General features: G+C 45.7%; 1 protein-coding gene across 1 annotated transcript; it reads right to left on the reverse strand.

The window, feature by feature from the left end:
- Nucleotides 1-17,121: 17,121 nt before the first annotated feature.
- On the reverse strand, nt 17,122-20,804 carry LOC148502913 (uncharacterized). The gene is made up of 2 exons (XM_088449082.1): nt 20,667-20,804; nt 17,122-19,941 (listed from the first exon to the last, which is right to left on the reverse strand). The coding sequence occupies exon 2, from the start codon at nt 19,884-19,886 to the stop codon at nt 19,737-19,739; it is 150 nt and encodes a 49-aa protein (XP_088305208.1). The 5' UTR covers nt 19,887-19,941; nt 20,667-20,804; the 3' UTR covers nt 17,122-19,736.
- Between the last annotated feature and the right edge of the window lie 1,337 nt (nt 20,805-22,141).

Here is a 22,141-nt window from a genome sequence, read left to right on the forward strand (position 1 = left end):
ACCATGCAAGTTGTGTTCTTGGCAATCTCAATAAGATTTCCTTTGTTCCTAAAAGGAAAAATATAAATTGATTGCAGTGAATGCAAACCATCATTTTGCAAAGCTTAAATTGTCTGTAAAACCTACAGATGTGTTAGCATGGATGATGTGTAATATTATTGAAAGAAGTGCTGGTCTAGCATTTGTTGCATCTCCCAAGCAAATAATTTATATAGGAAACATTTTTAATCCCATAGGTGAAGGCAATAGGGCACTGCTACCATATAGAAGGTCTTCATCTGTGATCAGCTGCAAAAAATACAGAACCAGAACCAATGGATACTACTGCATACCTCCCAACATATGGGAGGTGGGAAGATGGACTGCCTTCGGTGTGTGCCAAACAAGGGGGCGTCACCTAGTGGCGAAGGCCATGGCTTTGCATAACTCCACTATATTCATCATTCTGGGGACGTGCCTTGGCTTTCCTCTGCACCGTTTAGATGCTATGTGCATGCACACATGACAAGGGGCGTGACATCGCATCACACTCCCATTTTCATCAATCTGGAGGAGTGCCTAGGGAATTATGACAGCTGGGCTGCCACCAGGCTTTCCGCCGCACCATGCAGATACTACGTGCATGACATATATTTATCTGAGTGCCGCCCAACCCTACTCCCCCGACAATGGGACAGTCCCACCCAATGCTGGTCCGTTGGGGAGGTATGTTACCGTAGATGCAAAACACTTGCCTAGGGATACCATTCCTGTGCTGACCATCTATGGCTGGATGGCACAATGGGTGGGGGTGCACCCATGCCATGTGTCCCCTTTCTATTGTGCCACCAGTCCTGACAGGAAGTGCCGAGAACTGGTAATTGCAAAATCAGCCCTTTGTCTCAGCCATAGAAATATCGCTGGATATGTCTCTGTGAATCATCTTAGCTGCCCATAGGAAACTATAAGCATGTCATAATCACCTTCAAAGGGCCCAGTAAGTTATTCCATTATCTTGTAAATGACTGGTAGTATTCTGTATGTGGTATCAGGAAAAGAGGGGAACATTGAAATACAGACTATTGCAACAGGGTTAAGGATATTGGAATCAAAAGTAGACTTCCTTAATGCCAATACACATCTCCTTCACCTAGCATGATCATCAAAGGGATATGTGTCTTTAAACACAGCTGGACATCAACAGGCCAAATCTTATGCAAGGTGTGAAGCCATAGGCAGAGTACAAAGCAGCTGGATATTTAATGTTTCTACTTCAGGGTCCATAGGGTATCCACAGGATACCTTGGGGTATAGGTGTGACGTCAGTCGCAGGGCACCAAAGAGTTAAGCTTTCAGCCTCCCAGGATGCACTAGGTCCCCCTCCTATACCCCGCCCCCGAGCCAAGGCACCTCAGTTTAGTTTGGTGCCCGGCCGGAGTCGGGTGCACCTGTTGGAGTGGGGGCTAGAAGAGCCCCTGAAGCTTATTCTTCATGCAGCTGTGGCTGCACAACTGGATGAACAGCATGGACAGTCAGTCCTGACGTCCATGCTGTCTTCCCTACACCCTGCCGGTACCAGAACGCCGGTACTGATCCGGGGATGCTGGTGGGCGTCTGGGGTCACAGCTAGCGGTGACCCCAGATGCTCCGGACCATGGCCGGATTCAAGGGGGACAGAGGTAAGCAGCGGGGTCCCGCGGTGGGTCCCCGCTGATCACATGGTCCTAAGTCCCCAGGCAGGGGGCTCCCTGGGGACTGGCTGCAGCGTGGAGCCAGGCGACCAACCTGCGCTTCCACTACCCCCTGGGACAGCGGACCGCAGCAGAGCGGTAGCGCTGCGGCGTCCCAGGGGTTAAATGCATGCCAGGGGAGCGCGCCTTCCCTGTCTCACAGCCGGCGCCTCCCCCGCTGCACACAGCCCTCTCTGCATGCTGCCGACTGGTCCTGTGGCAGCGCTCCTCCCCCAGGCCAGCCTCCTCTCTGCTCCTCGGCGGCCATCTTCTCCAGAACGCATGGTGAACGCTGCTGGAAGGAAGCATCGTGGTCTGGGTCCCCCCGCATACCTCTCCTCCGCTGTGGTCAGGTCTGTGTATGCAGCGCTGTGTCCTACCAGGCCCTGTGTCTGTGTAGTTGAGTGATCAGCGCTGTTAGTGCAGGAATTGTTATTTTTCTGCATTGTATGTGACTGTGCTAGCGCTGCTGCCTGTAATCTTTTCTCTCTAAACTGTCAGCTTTATTACTGTCCCTGTTCTTTCTGCTAAAGCCCTTGCGGTGCGGTGCTGCAGGGTGGTCTCTCGCCTATTTAATACTTAATTGGTGAGAGAGGTCACATACGTGGTGCCATCATGTCTGAAAGTGATTTTCCCCTCCGGCTACAGTGTACCACGTGCAAAGTACCGTTAGCGGAGGGGGAGGGTAGCGCGGAGGGCCTTTGCCGGCAGTGTTTGTCCATGGCGCGGCCTATTACGGTTACAGCACCGGTACAGGAGCTGCCCTGGGCTTGTTTCGCTCAGGCGTTAACAGCTTTAGTGGGCCAGTTAGCTCCGCAGCCCGCGTTTACTCCGATGGGTTTGTCCCAGCAGTCTGTGGTGTCGTCACCCATGCAGGGGTTCCCACGACAATTGGTGGTACCCCACAGTCTCCCTATTTCCCCGCTCCCGGGTTCTCAGGAGCCAGCGTGGGTTAACTCCCTGACGAGTTCTGTACAGCACTTGTCGGATGTGTTGCAAGGGGAGTCTGTGATGCGGTCTCATAAAAGGCCGGTGGCGTCTCTGTCCGCTCCTTATGAGGATGACGAAGGGACGTCTGATGATGGGGAGATTCTAGATCCTTACGATCAGGAACCTCTCCATACTAAGGACGCTGATGCTAAGTCCAAAGTATATATTCCTGGACTTATTCGGGCGGTCCGCACAGCCTTGGTGATTGAGGACGAAGTTCCCCCAGCGGCTAAATCTAAGTATGCCTTTTTCAAAGATGTGAAGGGCGATGCCACAGTCTTTCCTCTTTCGGGTCAGTTGGTGGACCATTTAGAGGAGGCGTGGAAACAACCTGGCAAAAGATACCAGCCGCAGAGACGCCTGGCGGTGGCTTATCCGTTCGCGGATAATTATTTTGCGAAGTGGGAATCCCCTCCACAGGTGGATTCTCACGTGACCCGTCTTGTCCGTAGTGCCACATTGCCGATGCCATCCATGTCCTCCCTTAAGGATGCTACGGACCGCAAGGTAGAAATCTGCCTGAAGTCCGCTTATTCCCTTGCAGGGGGGGCAGCACGGCCGGCTATGGCCATTTGCTGGGTTGCCAGAGCGATGGAGCGCTGGGCGGATTCATTAGAGGCTTCTTTTGAATCCGACTGTCCGGCCGATCAGGCGGAGTTGATTGGCAATCTCCGTGATTCGGCCACCTACATCAACGAGGCGGCTCTAGACATTAGTACTCTGGTGTCTAGAATTTCTTCAGCAGCGGTAGCTGCTCGTCGCACCTTGTGGCTGCGATCCTGGAAGGCGGACGCAGATTCCAAGAAAGGTCTGGAAGCGTTGCCGTTTACCGGAGAAGTTCTCTTCGGTCCGGATCTGGATAAGATTGTGGCCACGCTGGCGGCAGCCAAATCTGCCTGTCTCCCGTCGGCCGCTGCTCCTTCTGGTTCGGGACCATCGTCCTTTCGGTCATCTAGGGCCCAGGGCAGGCCCAAACCACAGTCGTTTCCTCGACAGGCTGGCCCTAAGAAATCGGTCAAGCCCCGGAAGCAGGCATGGAGTACCAGACGTCCGGCCCCCAAGCCAGATGGCAAGCCTGCGGCCTGACGGTCCGGGCCTCCCTTTGGGGGATCCCAGGGTGGGAGGCCGCCTGCTACAGTTCGCCCAGTGTTGGTCGACTACTACGACAGACACTTGGGTTCTGGAGGTGGTTTCCCACGGATACGCCCTCTCCTTCCGGCACAGACCCCCGGCTCGCTTCTTCACCACGGGTCTCCCATCAGACCGGAACAAGGCTACGGAGCTGCGGAAGGTATTGCACACTATGCTCCAGGCTGGAGTTATAGTGGCGGTTCCATTCTCCCAGAGGGGCCAGGGTTTCTATTCAAATCTATTTTTGGTACAGAAACCCAATGGGTCATATCGTCCGATTCTCAACCTCAAAGCACTCAACAAGTCTTTGCGGGTCCCGAAGTTTCGGATGGAGACCCTACGGTCCATCATTCTGGCGCTGGAACCTGGGGACTACTTGGTGTCATTGGACATACAGGACGCTTACCTGCATGTCCCTATTCTTTGGCGCCATCAACAGTTCCTCAGGTTTGCAATCAGCAGCGACCACTTCCAGTTTCGGGCGTTACCTTTTGGCCTGGCAACAGCACCACGTGTTTTCACCAAGGTGATGGCGGTCATGGCGGCTTCTCTGCGGCTGCAGGGAGTCCGCATGTTGCCGTATTTGGACGACCTGTTATTGGTGGCAGGATCTCCAGAGCTCCTGTTACGCCACTTGGACCTGACCATTGCACTGCTGCAACGGCACGGCTGGCTAATCAACTGGCAGAAGTCCACTCTAATCCCGTCTCGGAGGATTCTGCATCTTGGAGCCTTATTGGACTCGGGACAGCAAAGGATCTTCGTGACGGAGGACAAGATCTCTGCTTTACAGTCAAGGGTGCGCAGTTGTCTGCACAGCCGCCGGGTGTCCTTACACTCGGCGATGAGGTTACTGGGCTCCATGGTGTCGGTGTTCGACATGGTGGAATACGCCCAGTTTCACTCCAGACCTCTGCAGCACCTGATCCTGTCCAAGTGGAACGGGCTGACTCAGTCTCTGAAGTCCCAGACGATTGTGCTCACCCAGGAGGTTCGCCTGTCCCTTACGTGGTGGTTACAGACGACCCACCTCAACAAGGGACGTCCGTTCTGGGTTCCAAATTGGGTCCTGTTGACAACGGACGCCAGTCTTCGGGGCTGGGGAGCAGTTTCGGGTCCACACTTGTTCCAGGGCAGGTGGACGCCGACAGAAGCGGAGCTTCCAATAAATATCTTGGAACTCCGTGCGGTCTTCAATGCTCTCCAGCAGGCACAGCGGTTTCTCCAGGGTCGCCCGGTGCAGGTCCAGTCGGACAACGCTACCACCGTGGCCTACATAAACAGGCAAGGAGGAACTCGCAGTCGGGCGGCTCTCGTAGAGGTCTCTCGGATCCTGGTTTGGGCGGAGCGCAATCTTCCGGCCATATCAGCGGTTTTCATCCCGGGAGTGCTCAATTGGGAGGCGGACTTTCTAAGTCGCCAGGACGTTCATCCGGGGGAATGGTCCCTGCACCCGGACGTTTTTCAACTACTGGTGGACAGGTGGGGTCTTCCAGAAATCGACCTCATGGCGTCCCGGCACAACAACAAGTTGCCGGTGTACGGGTCTCGCACAAGAGACGAAGGGGCGTCTCTGGTGGATGCTCTGTCCGTCCGGTGGACGTTCCGGTTCGCATACCTGTTCCCTCCGGTCTCCCTTCTTCCACGGGTAATCCGGAAATTCAAACAGGAAGGAGGGACGCTCCTGTTGATAGCTCCCGCGTGGCCCAGACGGCACTGGTTCTCAGACCTTCAGGGTCTGTCCGTGGACATTCCTCTGCGGTTGCCGCTACGACCGGACCTTCTGTCTCAGGGTCCTTGCCTTCACCCGGACCTAACTCGGCTGTCTTTGACGGCGTGGCTGTTGAGACGGCCATGCTGAGGTCCCGGGGGTTTTCCAGCTCTGTGGTGCGTACCATGTTACGAGCTCGGAAACCGTCTTCCGCGAGGATATACCATCGCGTGTGGCATACGTTCTTCCAGTGGTGTCGACCGAGAGGTTATGCACCGCGGGAGTTTCGTCTGTCTCGGATTCTCGCCTTCCTGCAAGCGGGACTAGATCATGGGCTTCGCCTTGCTTCTTTGAAGGTACAGGTTTCGGCCCTATCTGTCTGGTTTCACCGTAGGATTGCTACAATCCCGGATGTGCGCACCTTTATGCAGGGTGTTCTCCGCATTCAGCCGCCCTTTGTTCCACCTGTGGCGCCTTGGGATTTGGCTGTGGTCCTGAGGGCTCTCCAAGGACCGCCGTTTGAACCACTGGGCTCAGTGGATCTTAAATGGCTAACAGCTAAGACTGTTTTCCTTCTGGCCATTGCTTCGGCCAGACGTGTTTCTGAGTTAGGGGCTCTTTCTTGTAGACCCCCTTTCTTGGTTTTTTATGGGAACAGGGCAGTGCTCCCCACTCGGCCCGAGTTTCTTCCCATAGTTGTTTCCCAGTTTCATATTAACGAGGAAATAGTTGTTCCGGCCTTTAACTCACCGGGTCTTTCCGTGGGTGAGGCCTCTTTGGATGTTGTGCGTGCCTTAAGGACTTATGTTGACCGCACTTCTTCGTTTAGGAAGTCGGACGCTTTGTTTGTCCTCTTTGGCTTCCGTAAAAAGGGTTGGCCTGCTTCAAAGCAAACTTTGGCAGCCTGGATCCGTATGGCTATTTCTGAAGCTTATCTTCATGAAGGCCTACCGGTCCCTCCTTCTCTGAAGGCTCATTCCACTAGGTCTGTGGGTCCTTCGTGGGCAGCTCGACGTGGTGCCTCGGCAGTTCAGATCTGCAAGGCTGCTACGTGGTCTTCTGTCCATACCTTCGTGAGGTATTACAGGTTTGACACCTTCGCCTCTCAGGATGCTTCCTTCGGGCGGCGGATTCTCCTTTCTGCACAGGAGCGTCCCCACCCTTAAAGGATACTGCTTTGGGACATCCCCAAGGTATCCTGTGGATACCCTATGGACCCTGAAGTAGAAAATATGAGATATGGTAAGAACTTACCCTTGTTATCTCTATTTCTACGAAGTCCATAGGGTTCCACAGGACTCCCGCCCTGTCGCACCTGTGCTGCAGATGGGCTTTGCTCTGGTCACCGGTTTTCCGTCTCCCTCTGGTGAGAATGTGATTCTTGTATGTGTCCAGATCTTTGTTCTCTCTCTTCCTTCTCCTCCTCCGGCCTATGGCTTGGTAACTAACTGAGGTGCCTTGGCTCGGGGGCGGGGTATAGGAGGGGGACCTAGTGCATCCTGGGAGGCTGAAAGCTTAACTCTTTGGTGCCCTGCGACTGACGTCACACCTATACCCCAAGGTATCCTGTGGAACCCTATGGACTTCGTAGAAATAGAGATAACAAGGGTAAGTTCTTACCATATCTCATATTTTTTTAATTTAAAATAATATTGAATATACTTAAGAGATCTCCAGAATACAGTATATTAGGTTTATGTGCTAAGCTGATGCAATTTAGGAGCCCATTGTACCAGGGGTTCTGGAGCCCTGAGACATCTAAACAGGCATCTACTGTATTTCAGTGCAGTAAAGGTTCGTATAATTTTACATATTAAATTATGACAAATAATGTGAGCTTACAATTTTTCACTTTGCATCCTAAATGAGGAAAATTATGCCCCTTTTGCTGGATCTAAGATAATAACTAGGAGGACTGACCTAACATGGATTCCGGGTCTCAAATCAACCAGCCAGTCACAGGGGAGTTAGACATAAAAATGGAGGTGTTACTTTGGTTTTAAAAGGTATTGTAGCTATGTGCTCTGGGACAGTTGTTTGGAAAGCAAATCAATTTTGAGAACTTTTCCTGGGGTGTATCTACCCCTTGGCCAGGATGGCACTCACCAGGGGTGCCGCCTGGTGGTGCCACCCACGGTCACGGGAGTCCTCCACAGAGGCGTAAAAAAGTATGGGGCATGTGCCCTGGGTGCTGCCGCAGTGGAGAGATGCCAGTAGGGGGTTTGGCTTTAGGGTCGGAGCTGGCCCACCATCCACATAACTCTGATGGTCCCCTCTCCGTGTTCCACATACTACTCTCTAATGGCGGACCTCCACCAGCTTTTGCCACGGTGGGACTTTGCCTTGTTACAAGGGTGCAGGTGTCCTCTCCCAACCCGGGAGAGCGCCGGTTCCAGGCTTCCGGCAATGTTGCACTGTGGAGGTGAGGTTGAATCATTGAGTATACGACGCTGCCTGACAGAGGAGCCAGGAGAAGAATGCATGCTGCAGACACAGGAGATCCTGGAAAGACACAAGGGTTGGGCTAGAGAGATATGGGGGGGTCCATGAGTGACACAGGGAGCCAGGAGAGAAATATGGGGAGCCTAGAGAAACAAAGGGGCATGGAGTGACACAGAGGAGGTTGTAAGTGACACATGGGGGGTCTAGAAGGGTGGACCTGGAGTGACATGGGGGTAGGGGGGCTCCAGTCCCTTACTTTGCCTGGGGCACTTAGACTCCTATATACATCCCTGCTGTTTGCTTTCCTTGCTGTGCCCCCAGCTAACCTTTCTGTTTTATTTACTGTAAGTTATCCTTTTTATTTTACTTACAGCACATGTATTGTATATTGTTTGTAACCCTTTTATTTTTACCATTTTGTAACTAAACAATGTACCTATTTTGTAGATAAAGTATTTATTATATTAGTCTATTTCATGTATGCTCTAGAACCTAAAGTTGGGTACACACTAGATGACCGGGCGATCTTACAGATGGTCGGGGCGATTTACCTTTGCTCTGGGTCATGCAAGATTGCTGGTACACATTAGAAGATTTAATGAATGATGGAACAATGTGTTGTTCCGTCCTTTAGTAAAACTTTCCGATTCGCCTCAAAATGAGAAATCGTCCAACATATCGTCTAGTGTGTACCCAGCTTTAGTCTTTGAACAAGTTTTGATCGCTTAGGCTCCACTTAATGTGGATTTCTGGTCGCACCTCTTGAATCAGGCTTGTTTATTATTATTATTGATTAACAGTTATTATAGCACACATATATTGTGCAGCGCTTTACAGAGAATAATGACATCAGTCCCTCCCCAGTGGAGCTTACAATGTATATTCCCTACCACATGCTCACACACATACACACTAGGATTCTTTTTTTATTGGTTGACAATTAACCTACCACTATATTTTTGGAGTGTGTAAGGAAACCCAGACACCCGGCCGGCGGTTCAAATCTCGACAGCGGCAGCCCGACAAGGATGAAAATCCTGATCGTCCCTAGGTAAGTATTCACTAGCCTAATTCTACCCCCTAACCCACCCTTAGGAGTGCCTAACCCTAACCTTTCCCCCCAGTGCCTAACCCCACCCTCTAAGTGCCTAAACCTAACCCCCCCTTCCCTGTGGCCTAAACCTAAGTCCCCCCCGGGGGTGCCTAACACTAACCCTCCTTCCTCCTAGCCTAACTCTAACCTCCCGGGAGCCCTAAACCTAACCCCCCCCGCGCTCGGCGCCCGGCATCACTTCGATCGGGATGCCGGGCGCCGGTCTCCCGACGTCGGTGAGATGACAGGCATCTAGATTTAGTCGCCTGCCATTTAACCTTCGCCGGGATTAAGCAGTCGGGAAGCTGGCTGTCGGGATTAGGTCCGCCGACTTCCTGGCTGCATACCCCTTAGTGCTGTGAGGCATTAATGCTAAACTTTATACTGTCTGAATACTATTGCCGTTTGAAAAACAGCGGTCACAACTGCAGATCATCAGCGTCTGTGAAGAACCAACGTCTAGCTAATCTGCCCCTTCATGTGAGATTTCTTTAACAATGTTTTTTCTTTTTGCCATAAAGGGGAGGTTTATGAAGTGCCTGGGCTATTGGTGCACCATGGAATATATCTCCCATCTCTGACATTGAAGATTGTTATCTTCTGGTGTCCAAATGCTGCAGAGAACTATGGCCCTCATTCAGAGCCGTACGCTCTGAGCAGAGCGCACGCTCTGAATGAGGGCCGGGCTCCATGAAAATGGAGCGTCCTCCTGGACGCTCGTATAGCTGTGGGTCACCACCCACAGGCTATACGAGCGTGCATTGTGATGGCCGCGATGGTCGAGACCATCGCGACCATCGAAATTGCGAGCTGGAGCCTGCGGTTGAGGTTTTCAACCCCAAGCTCCGGAGTGATTTTGGCTCTATCAGAGCCAAAATCACTCCCACTGACATCACTAGTGATGTCAGTGGGCCGGCTTTTGACGGGAGGCGTTCCCGTGGGAACGCCCCCGTCAGGGAGGCACGCCCACCAAAGGGGGCGTGCTGTCAATCAACATTGACAGCACGTCCCCTTTGATCGGACACAACGAGCGAAGGACTTTCCTTCGCTCGTCGCGTCTGGCGCATGCGCACGACGGAGCTCCCTCCGTCGTGCGCATGCTCAGTCCATAATATCGACCCACTTGCGAGCGGACAGCCGCTCACGAGTGGGTCTGAATCAGGCCCTTTATTTTTTAATAATGCATGTAAAAAGAAAACCCATTCTAAAAAATCTATGTGTCCATACTGATTTGTATTCATACTTACGTTTGTGTTGCGATGCTGTTGTTGCAAGAATTTTTGAATTTCGCTGTTTTATTTCAGTATGGTCCGAGCATCTCATTGCGCTTGAAAAAGTCAATTTATCTCACTCATTATGGGTGAACTTGAGTGGTTTAATCAGGAATGTGCTGTGTTTCTCCTATTTGTGCCAATGGACCATTAATTTCTGTGGTTAATTCCTCTCAATGTGATTGTGGACTACATTCACTATATGTAGAATGCCCATTCAAATGGAGGTAATCGTGGAGGGTCTTGTATCCACCTCATTTCTTGACTTATCGTTATACCAAAAATCAATGGGCCAAAGACATGAATGGAGTTGCACTGGTAATTGTCTTTTTCCCATATCAAGAGAGATGGACTTAGGCCCTGATTCAGAGCCGGACGCTCTGACCTGAGCGCTCGCTCTGAATCAGGGCCCACCTCCTTAAATATGGAGCATCCTCCTGGACGCTCGTATAGCTGTGGGTCACCACCCACAGCATATAAGACCGTGCGGTCTTGACCATCGCCACTGCGAGCAGAAGCCTGCGGTTTAGTTTCTCAACCGCAAGGCCAGGAGTGATTTTGGCTCTATCAGAGCCAAAATCACTCCCACTGACATCACTAGTGATGTCAGTGGGCCGGCTTTTGACGGGAGGCGTTCCCGTGGGAACGCCCCCGTCAGGGAGGCACGCCCACCAAAGGGGGCGTGCTGTCAATCAACATTGACAGCACGCCCCCTTTGATCGGACACAACGAGCGAAGGACTTTCCTTCGCTCGTCGCGTCTGGCGCATGCGCACGACGGAGCTCCCTCCGTCGTGCGCATGCTCAGTCCATAATATCGACCCACTTGCGAGCGGACAGCCGCTCGCGAGTGGGTCTGAATCAGGCCCTTTATTTTTTAATAATGCATGTAAAAAGAAAACCCATTCTAAAAAATCTATGTGTCCATACTGATTTGTATTCATACTTACGTTTGTGTTGCGATGCTGTTGTTGCAAGAATTTTTGAATTTCGCTGTTTTATTTCAGTATGGTCCGAGCATCTCATTGCGCTTGAAAAAGTCAATTTATCTCACTCATTATGGGTGAACTTGAGTGGTTTAATCAGGAATGTGCTGTGTTTCTCCTATTTGTGCCAATGGACCATTAATTTCTGTGGTTAATTCCTCTCAATGTGATTGTGGACTACATTCACTATATGTAGAATGCCCATTCAAATGGAGGTAATCGTGGAGGGTCTTGTATCCACCTCATTTCTTGACTTATCGTTATACCAAAAATCAATGGGCCAAAGACATGAATGGAGTTGCACTGGTAATTGTCTTTTTCCCATATCAAGAGAGATGGATTTAGGCCCTGATTCAGAGCCGGACGCTCTGACCTGAGCGCTCGCTCTGAATCAGGGCCCACCTCCTTAAATATGGAGCGTCCTCCTGGACGCTCGTATAGCTGTGGGTCACCACCCACAGCATATAAGACCGTGCGGTCTTGACCATCGCCACTGCGAGCAGAAGCCTGCGGTTTAGTTTCTCAACCGCAAGGCCAGGAGTGATTTTGGCTCTATCAGAGCCAAAATCACTCCCACTGACATCACTAGTGATGTCAGTGGGTCCGGCTTCTGACGGTAGGCGTTCCCTTGGGAACGCCTCCATCTGGCAGGCACGCCCCCGGCACGCCCACCAAAGGGGGCGTGCTGTCAATCAACATCGACAGCACGCCCCTTTTGATCAGACACTACGAGCGAAGGAAAGTCCTTCACTCGTCGCGTCTCGCGCATGCGCACGACGGAGCTCCCTCCGTCGTGCGAATGCGCAGTGCAGACCATCGACCCACTTGCGAGCGGACAGCCGCTCGCGAGTGGGTCTGAATCAGGGCCTTAGTGCCTGATTCAGCAAGGTTTGCAACTGTGATTACACATGCAATCGGCCGATCGCAGTGACTAAGCAGACCCATTGTAGAGTGATACACATGAAGTGCCATTTGGGGGTAGTGAAGAGGGGTGGTCGGCAAAATGCAGGCGTGCCAGTGCATAAATTATCCACTGCGATGCCATACGCAGCTTGAGCTTTCACTGCGTGCCATCAGGTTAGCAATTCCTGAGTAAGGTCTGACCTTATGCAAGTGTGTGTGAGGCTCCGATGGTACTCGATGTTACCGATGTTTTTGCAGACTTGCAAAGTATTACAGATGTGTGCAAGGTAAGGCGGGCGTCCTTATGTTGTGCTGCGACGGCATAGCGATCTCGGTGGATTAGCATATCATCGCAGTGAGACTGCATGCGTAATCACAGCCGCGATCGTAGTTGCGATCCGTACTGAATCAGGCCCTTAATCTAAATGTGTGATCAAAGCATGTAGTCCTTGAAAATAACAAGCACAAGCAGCTCGCACATAACAACAAAAACAAAAATGCTTGTGAAGTCCTGGTAAGTTTATTCCTCTCATGCTGTGACGATGCTGCAAATGACGCCAAGCAATTAGTATTATTTTACTGTTTGTTTTGTTTCTCACACAAATGCAAAGCCAGGTGTATCCAGCCTAATGGTGGGTACACATCTGAAAGATATATCTGCAGATCGAGTGATCTGCAGATATATCTTTAGATGATGGTTGTTCATACACACTGAACGGTCATCATCTATCCGGCAGCCGTGGGTCCCGCTGACAGGGAGGCGTGTCAGGGCTGCCCCCCTCCCCGCAGCTTCTGCTGTGTGTGTACAGGCGGTCTGCAGACATATCTGTCCATCGGCTGTGCAGCACAGCCAATGCGATATGTCTGTGAACGACGTGGTTCATATACATATCGTCTGTACACACTGGGCAGCAGATATATTGGCCAATCGATTTATCAGTCGATATATCGGCCAGTGTGTACCCAGCATAACTATCTGAGTTATCAGATAGCAAAGTGGTGCAATGATTAGCTTGCTGCCTGACAAAACTGAGGTACTGGGTTTGATTCCCACCAAGGCCCTGACTGTGAGCAGTTTGTATGTTCTCCCTGTGTTTGTATGTTACCAACAGGTTCTCCAAATTCCCCCCACAACCAAAAAATATACTGGAAAGTAAAATAAAATACCCCAGTGTATATGTGGTAGGGAATATAGATTCTCTGTACAGCGGTGAAGAATATGTGTGCGCTATATAAATTAGGGATGTGCAGGCTCGGATAGGTTCGAGTTTGCACGTGGAGTTCGGATTTTTCCCTCCAAAAAAACGGAACTCAGAACGAGGCAAAACGTCATCTTACATGGACGAACATCATCATTCCTGGACAAAAGACCAGGAATGATGATGTTCGTCCATGTAAGATGACGTTTTGCCTCGTTCTGAGTTCCGTTTTTTTGGAGGGAAAAATCCGAACTCCACGTGCAAACTCGAACCTATCCGAGCCTGCACATCCCTAATATAAATAACTGTTAATAAATGCGCCCTTCTTGCTTCTGACCCTTCCTGCACATGGGCATGATACCCCACCATCAGGTTTAGGTACATATCAGAATAAGGCCCACTGTGAGTTAATATGCAGATATCACAGCTATCGGGAGAGATATTGAGACGCCCACCTGCAACTTTGCAAATCCAAACATGTGCATAAAAAAATGCAGCATCTGCGTACAGAGACACCACATCCAACACAGATCATTCCATCTTCAGCCTTCTGAGTAACCCTATGTCTGTCTAACCACTCCTCCGTTACCACCCACAAACAGTTCCTGTCAATCACTCTGTGTGAGCGACATCACAGAGGCACTGGGACGCATGAAATAATGAGTGAAACTGCCATCAGTGATTGTGTATGTATATTTATATGCGTGTGCTTAGTAACTGTCAGAGCATTAGGTGCTGGTATATTTTGGGACGTTTGGATGTCTCTGCTATGTGTTGTGGAAATGCCCAAATAGGGATTAAATCAATAGACTACTTTAGTCTATCCCTATCTATTCATGTTGCTACATATTGTAGACTTGCCAATTAATGCCAAAACAATATCTGATTTGCTCAATGTTGGCCATTCGGGGGCTGTCCAAATCATCACAAGTACAATCCCTACTGTAGTATAGATGTAGTCTGAAATGGTCCTTTAACAGTTGATAATTTATGTTTTTGCAGTGTAAAAGACAGCGACAAGTGTTGTCAAAGCCCTTTATCACAATACGCTTAACCAATATTGTGGAATTGTATAGAGGCACAAGATGATAAATATGATAAATAATACAGGTGTCTAAAATAACGCACTCCCTAATAATATAGGTGTCAGCTCATCAGTAATAAAATGACAATGGTGGTTTGTCAATAATAAAAATGTGTGAATATCGGAACTGATGTAGAGCGCCAAATGTGCTAATTTTATAACATGAATCAAAACTTAATGTGTGCCATTAAAACCATTAGTATAAAAGTTAAATGTGCAAAATAGTGCAAAAATACAATGATAAGTGCAGTATGTGCATACAGTTATATAAATAAATACAATTTAAAGTGCAGAATATTGCAGTACTGTGTATATCAATGTTATAATGCCAAAATATATGAATATAAAAAAGAGTTTAATTCAGAATATAGACCTGACCCTGACATGTAGGGCAGTACATAAACAATGGTTCACAAAAAAGTTACTGAATGAGGATAAAAAGGAAAGGTAAGTTCATGAGAAGGTGGAACCAGGAGTCACTAACGCGTTTCGTCCCTTGAAGAAGTCCACTATAGAAAATAAATATGCCTGCGCTCGGTTTTACCCATATCATACATGGTACCAGCAGCATGGCAATATTAATGCCATAAATGTATACAAAACAGAAAAACTTTTGCTATCGGTGCTAACAATAATATACTGCAAATTTATGTGTGTGCAGCAAATAAAACAAAGGAAATTTTGTCATGATTTGATCTACACATTTAAGCCTGTAGCCCTGCATCAAGGGACCCCATTTTTCTGCAGGTCCCTACACTAGCATATATGCCAAGCACATCATTACATTGCAGTTAAATGTTCTCAACCTTCTAGATACAAGTTATATCCAGTTCACACCATGAAAATGCCTTTAGTAATGTTTAGTCTTTAGTAATCCTGCTTCAGGAAAAAAACAATGTTCATGTTTTTGCAGTGTAAAAGTATATATATATAGTGGTCACTCTAGCACCCTGCACCTGTCACAACCCGTGCAGTTCTTGTATCCTGTCTGGGATGTCGCTCTCTGCCCTGATGCTTCTAGCACACTCAGCTGATGAAACAAACTGCTGAGATACAGACCAGAGAGTGCTCGAAGCACCACAGCAGAGAGCGACACCCCAGACAGGATACAGGAACTGCACGGGTTGTGACAGGTGCAGGGTTCAATTCTATAGCGTGAAGTATTATAATAGCCAAATGACGAAGAAAAGTTGTTAATTCCAGATGAGATGTATATCAAAAACGTCGTCTGCCTCCAATTGTCATACATCCGACCCAGCATCGAACCAGCTGGTGCATTCTATTTAAGAAGAGACAGAGGGGCATACATAGTTAGTATGTTAAAAGTTAATATTAACCACATAAATATACAGGAGTCTATTCAGCATTGATTTTTTTGACATAAAAAATACGGAAACTATGATTTCCGTATTTTTTATGTAAATCCCCTATTCAGCAATGGGATGGAGAAGATAACGCAATTATCGTCTCCATTTATTCCCATCGCGCTGAATACTGCACTATAGGGATCAGCCATTGATCTCTACAGTGATTTAATGCTTTTTGCTATTCAGCAAAGCAAAAAGTGTTAAATCACTCTTGATAAATATTTCCTTTATATAACGCCATTTCAGAATGGCGTTACATGAAGAAAATACTTATATTTCCCGAAAACTGCAGGGACAGAGGGAAATTTTCCCATAAGTCCCTGCAGCATCTTGCAAGCCCGCCCAGCCTCCGTTTCAGCTTCCCGGTGATCGGCGGCAGGCAAGTCACTCTAGAGGCTTTTAAACCCCCCAAAATTGATTGATACAGTATGTGTATACAGGCTTTATACTAGCCTGTATACATGTATATTTATGTGCGATTATATTCGCATAAATATACATGTATACAGGCTAGTATAAAGCCTGTATACACATATCAATCAATTTCGGGAGGCTGGAGCTGTACTTACCCTTCCGCGGTCACCGGGAAGCCAGGACGGAGACTGTTCCCGAGCGCATGACTGAGCATGCACATGGAACAAACAGAAGGTATTGTTTTCTGAATCCTGATAACAATCCCTTCTGTGACATCGCAGGGACAGCGTGTTACCGCAACCGCTGTCCCTGATGAAAATGTTGCTGAATAGCTTACATATTTTATCATAATTGATAAAATATCGTGACGATGTTGCCCGATAATATTCTGGGCAACATCGTCACTCTTGCTGAATAGACCCCATAATGTGCATACATAAATGAAATTGCATATGGGCATGTCAGCAATACTCATGAACATGTTGAAGATGTACACATCTCGCGATATCAAACCACAAAATACTATCACACAATAAATCACAAATCATAACAGGCTAACAGTGTAAAACTGTTGGATTTATTGTCAAAAGGTCCAATAATGGCTTCTCACAGTTGATAACTGACAAAAGGGTTTATCTGAAAATTAACTGCAAATCATCCACAATTCCAAATTGCCAGGACCTAGACAGCACAAACATAGGAGTCTTTTTATTTACTATTTATTACATTTATGTACAGTACAAGTAATATAGTCCTGTGGTTAATATTTAACCTTTAATATTCCTCACTATGTGTGCCCTTCTGTCTTTTATTTGATATATATATATATATATATATATATATATATATATATACACACATCAGCCATAACATTAAAACCACATTCCTAATATTGTGTAGGACCCCCTCATGCCACCAGAACAGCTCTGACCCATCAAGGCATGAACTCCACAAGACATCTGAAAGTATCCTATGGCACCAAGATTTTAGCAGCAGATCCTTTAAGTCCTGTAAGTTGTGAGGTGGAGCCTCCATGGCCCAGACTTGGTTTTCCAGCATGGCCCGCATGTGCTGGAGCGGACTGAGATCTGGAAAATTCGGAGGCCAAGTCAACACCTTGAACTCTTTTTCATGTTCCTCAAGCCATTCCTGAACAATTTTTGCAGTGTGATAGGGCACATTATCCTATTGAAAGAGGCCACCGCCACTGGGGAATATCCTTGCCATGAATAGGTGTACTTGGTCTGCAGCAATGTTTAGGTAAGTGGTACATGTCAAAGTAAGAACCCAAGGTTTCTCAGCAGAACATCATACTGATTCCGCCAGCTTGCCTTCTTCCAGTGCATCCTGGTGCCATCTCTTCCCCAGGAAAACAATGCATATGCACATGTTCGTCCACATGATGTACAGGAAAAGGAGTTTCATCAGACCAGACCACCTTCCATTGCTTCGTGGTCAGTTCTGATGCTCACATGCCCATTGTTGACACTATCGGTGGTGGAATGGGTGCAGCATAGGCTCCCTCCCTCAGTAGTATGGGGCGGCTACGCAGCAAGCTCTAGCACCTTTCTATCATAGCCAGTATTGACTTTTTCAGCAGTATGTGCTACAGTAGCTCTTCTGTGGGATCGGATCAGATGGGCTAGCCTTCACTTCCCATGTGTATCAGTGAGCACTGGGTGCCCATGACCCTGTTATCGGTTCACCAGTTGTCCTTTCTTGGACCACTTTTGGTAGGTACTAACCACTGCATACCGGAAACACTCCAAAAGACCTCTCAGATGGACACATAAGTCTAGGAAAAGCAGCTGATTGGAGTAGCTGCTCTCTATTAGAGATTGACTAATTAGCTCCAGATTGTTGTACGACTTTAAAAAATGGTGAGGGACCACATCTTATTCCTAGTCATAGAAGTGACTGAGGGTCACAAAATACTTACAGGGAAATACTCAGTTTTCAAAACACTGGTTTTATATTCCCTTTTTTCCCTTCAGTTAAGAGATATAGCAAAATATAAATTTAAAGCAGCATATTTCCTATTGCAGTGATCTTACTATAGGCAGAATTGTGGTACACAGGTCTTGAGATATATGGCAACAAATAGTATTACAGCACAATATTTAATAGTATAGTACGAGTGATTTATTCACAGTAACATTCATTTTGTATTCAGCTTCAGTTACATTTAAATGTCATTAGTAATTATTACTCATTACTAGTCATTATTGAAAACATTAGTGACTTTTCAGTCTCTATACTTAAATGTTAAAATTAATAATAAAGAAACACATTCTTCTATTTATTTGAGCTTTCAAGCTTTATATGTTTCGTTTTCTTTACCACTGGGATGTTGCGCCTTGAGTCCTTTTGGGAAAAAGCACTATATAAATAACATTATTATATACAAACATTCTGGAGATCCCATATCTCCGAACAAACAATTATAGCTGTGATTATAGGGGAAACTAACTGGAGTCCTTTGTAACTTCTGAGTGTTTCCCATTAGGAAAACAAAGTCATATAAATAAAATTTAATTATATAATTAAATAATAATAAATATTTTATAAATGTGTAATAGTAGTATTTTTTACTCAGAATCCTAGTTAAATGAATATTGTGGGGATCTCGAAAAAGTGCTTGAATTTTCCTGCAGATGGCTATATGTTGGTTTTTTTAGATATTCATTTTTTTTATTAAATAATATTAATAATAAATATTTTATAAATGTGTATATACAGTATTATTTTTTCACTCAGAATCCTAGTTAAATAAATATTGTGGGGAATGTTATGTTACTAGTTATTATGTAACTTATATTAGGACTGAAAAGAGCAATTTCCATCTGGACAATAACAATTGTACATCATGACTATATTTCCTATATTATTTATATTATTCAGTTAATCAGGATACCAAAATTGAAAGGAGAATCAGCATATGTTCTTAAAATATGTAATAATAATACCTTTATTTATAGCTGTATATACTTTTTTTGTGGTGTAGTTAGAAAACCAGTTGTTACTAAAAGAGTTGTAGATAAGTGGAACTAACGTCCAGAAGATATTTAGACGGACATCAGGAATGAAAAGCAATGCTTAAATACAGCTCTCTTAGAAAACCACTGATAATCAAAATCGGCCACAGCTGTGTATTATGTGAACAGCATAGCTTACACATGGCTGAGAAACTATTCTCTATGTAATACTTTTCGATAACACATTAATGGGTGCGTCCTTAAACTTGCTATATATCTCATATTATATTATTTTTCATTTATATAATGACATTATGAAGGCAAGAGATGGTTTGCAGGATCCAGCTTCCTACCAAGGCATAATAAGAGTACCATTCTATTATTCATCTTGACATAGATGCGAGTTCAGAGAAAATAGCTTGGGTTATACAGCTGTCTCAGCCACCAATTGCATCTTGTCACTTATTTCAGCACAAGAAGGTAAGTTGTCCATCCAGCCACCAAGAGAGCCCCGATCAGCACAGTGTAGCTGAACAACACGAAGGCCAGCATCTCCTTCAGCACAACCAGGTAACGGACAGTAAACGAGTCCCTGTGGGCCATACGGACCATTGCTGGGATCCAGACACAGCCAAACCAGTCACTATGGAAAGCTCACAGCAGCGACCTGCAACAGTAATCATTACAAGGGTTAGCTAAACTTATCCTGACTTATAAGTACAATTGTTGGAGTATCAAACTGCACCCACTACAATATGTGATGCTGCATAATTTATTTAAAATACAAGATATATAATTTATATATACAGTATATATATATATATATATATATATACATTATAATAATCTGAGGATCTAAATGACTTGTTTCTTGATAATAGTGTGGAGTGACGGGATTGATATAGCCTCTCTAAGGCAATGTACTTTGTTGTGTACAAGATTTTTATTGACATCAGAAAGCAATAAACACGAGAGTACGGGCACGAGCATTAATATTTAATGTTATAATTGCTTATAATGCACTTGCTGGACAGTGATCGGAAAATGCTGCTTAAAGTTTAATACCTACAGAATCATCTATATCACTATCTATTCTGCCAAAGCACAAGTCTGTCATTTATATTCTACACATTTTTGTAGATTTTGTTTCAGAAACAGCAAACATTCAGCTCTACACTCTTGTATAACATATAATTTACAATAATATAAAGTGCAATGGAAGATTAATATGTATAATGTCAAATCTTAAAGAACTTTCTACTTTAAGTGACTATAAAAGTGTCAGTGTTACTACGCCTGTAGCACAGGAACACTCACTGACATTTGTGAAAAGTGTAAATGAATTCATAGATGAGTCGTTACATGTATTTATCCAGAACAAATATCTCTTACCTTACTGTGCTTATGACTGCTGCATCTGTCTCTTGGATTGATCTGGCCGATCGTTCTCTTCTTCTTGTGTCCTGTAAAGCTCAGTGATGCGTCCGATCCTCTTCCTGTCAGCTAATATCCAGATCCCACGGTGATGATCTTGTGTTCAGTCTGTACAATTACTAATGGACTAGGTGTGGTCAGAGACCAGTTATTGTACTGTAGATGACACAAGCACTTCTGTCTTTGGAGCTTGCAAGAAAAGTAAATCTATTTTTAACAATGGGATGAGTTTATATGATTTATTTATTTTAAGTTTAAGCACATGATATTTATAATACAAATATTCATTTATACATAGGCATAAGTAATCATCTTGTCTAATAGGATCAAAATATACAACAATTATTTATTATAATTGATATCTGTAAAACATGTGAATGGCCACTTATTCTCTGTAAAGCTCTGAGTCTGCGGAATATGTGCGCACTATATAAATAACTGATAAAAAAACATCTGGTTGTTTATGCATTCAGAGATGCTTAAATATATATTATATAGTACATTTCATACTTAAAGTTCCTTTTACATCAGAAGACCAATGATAATCCTTTATGAATATTTCCTAAATAAATTACCTTTGTACCATATAAACTTATGTTGTTCCAGCCATCTTTTCTTCATCCATTCAGCTGGTAAAAACTATCTAACACAGAAAAATGAACATACAATTATTTCTATACTGCCATCTGAGCAGTGCTACCCTATGCAGACGTTGGTCTATATACAGGGCCAGTTCTAGACCAAATGGTCCCAGGGTAAAAATTTCCTTTGGCGTTCCCACACTACCGAAACTGAACATCTCAGGAATATGCTTTGGACAAACAGAAGCACAAACCTACAGTACCTGCCAATACATAACCCTTTTAACAGACATTGTTAAGCAAATACTCATGTATATAGGGTTTAACAGATGCTCCTAATTAGTAATTTAAAATGTTTTTTTTAAGTACTTTGTCCTAATACAAACTAACCACATAAGAAAATATTAAATGCATAATATAAAATGATAAATTAAATAAGGTACAAACCACTTAAAACAGGACATTAACATTAATTAAGTAGTGCAGCATAAATAAATTATGGAATAAGTAATATGTTGCAATTTAAAATGTTCTTTTAAAATCACATCACTATGCAAAATTAAGCAAATAACAAAACATAACCTCACTCTGTTGAATGTGCAGCACATATCTAACATACAGTACTTTAGAAACTAAAGCCAAGTAGAGTAATGTACTTTTGTGCTTACACCACAGAACCAATTCATAAACTATTATTACCCCATAACAAACATAGAGGAATACAATTAGCTGGGATATTCCCCACAGCTAATTGATCGCGCTGCCCGATTCAATTAGCTATGGGAACCCCGCACTCTAATTACCAGAGGCAAGAATTTTCCACGCAGCCTCAGGAGCTGCGAGGATAAATGT

The sequence above is a fragment of the Taudactylus pleione genome, unplaced genomic scaffold (genome assembly GCF_031769625.1).
Source record: "Taudactylus pleione unplaced genomic scaffold, aTauple2 ptg000479l, whole genome shotgun sequence".
Classification (NCBI taxonomy): domain Eukaryota; kingdom Metazoa; phylum Chordata; class Amphibia; order Anura; family Myobatrachidae; genus Taudactylus; species Taudactylus pleione.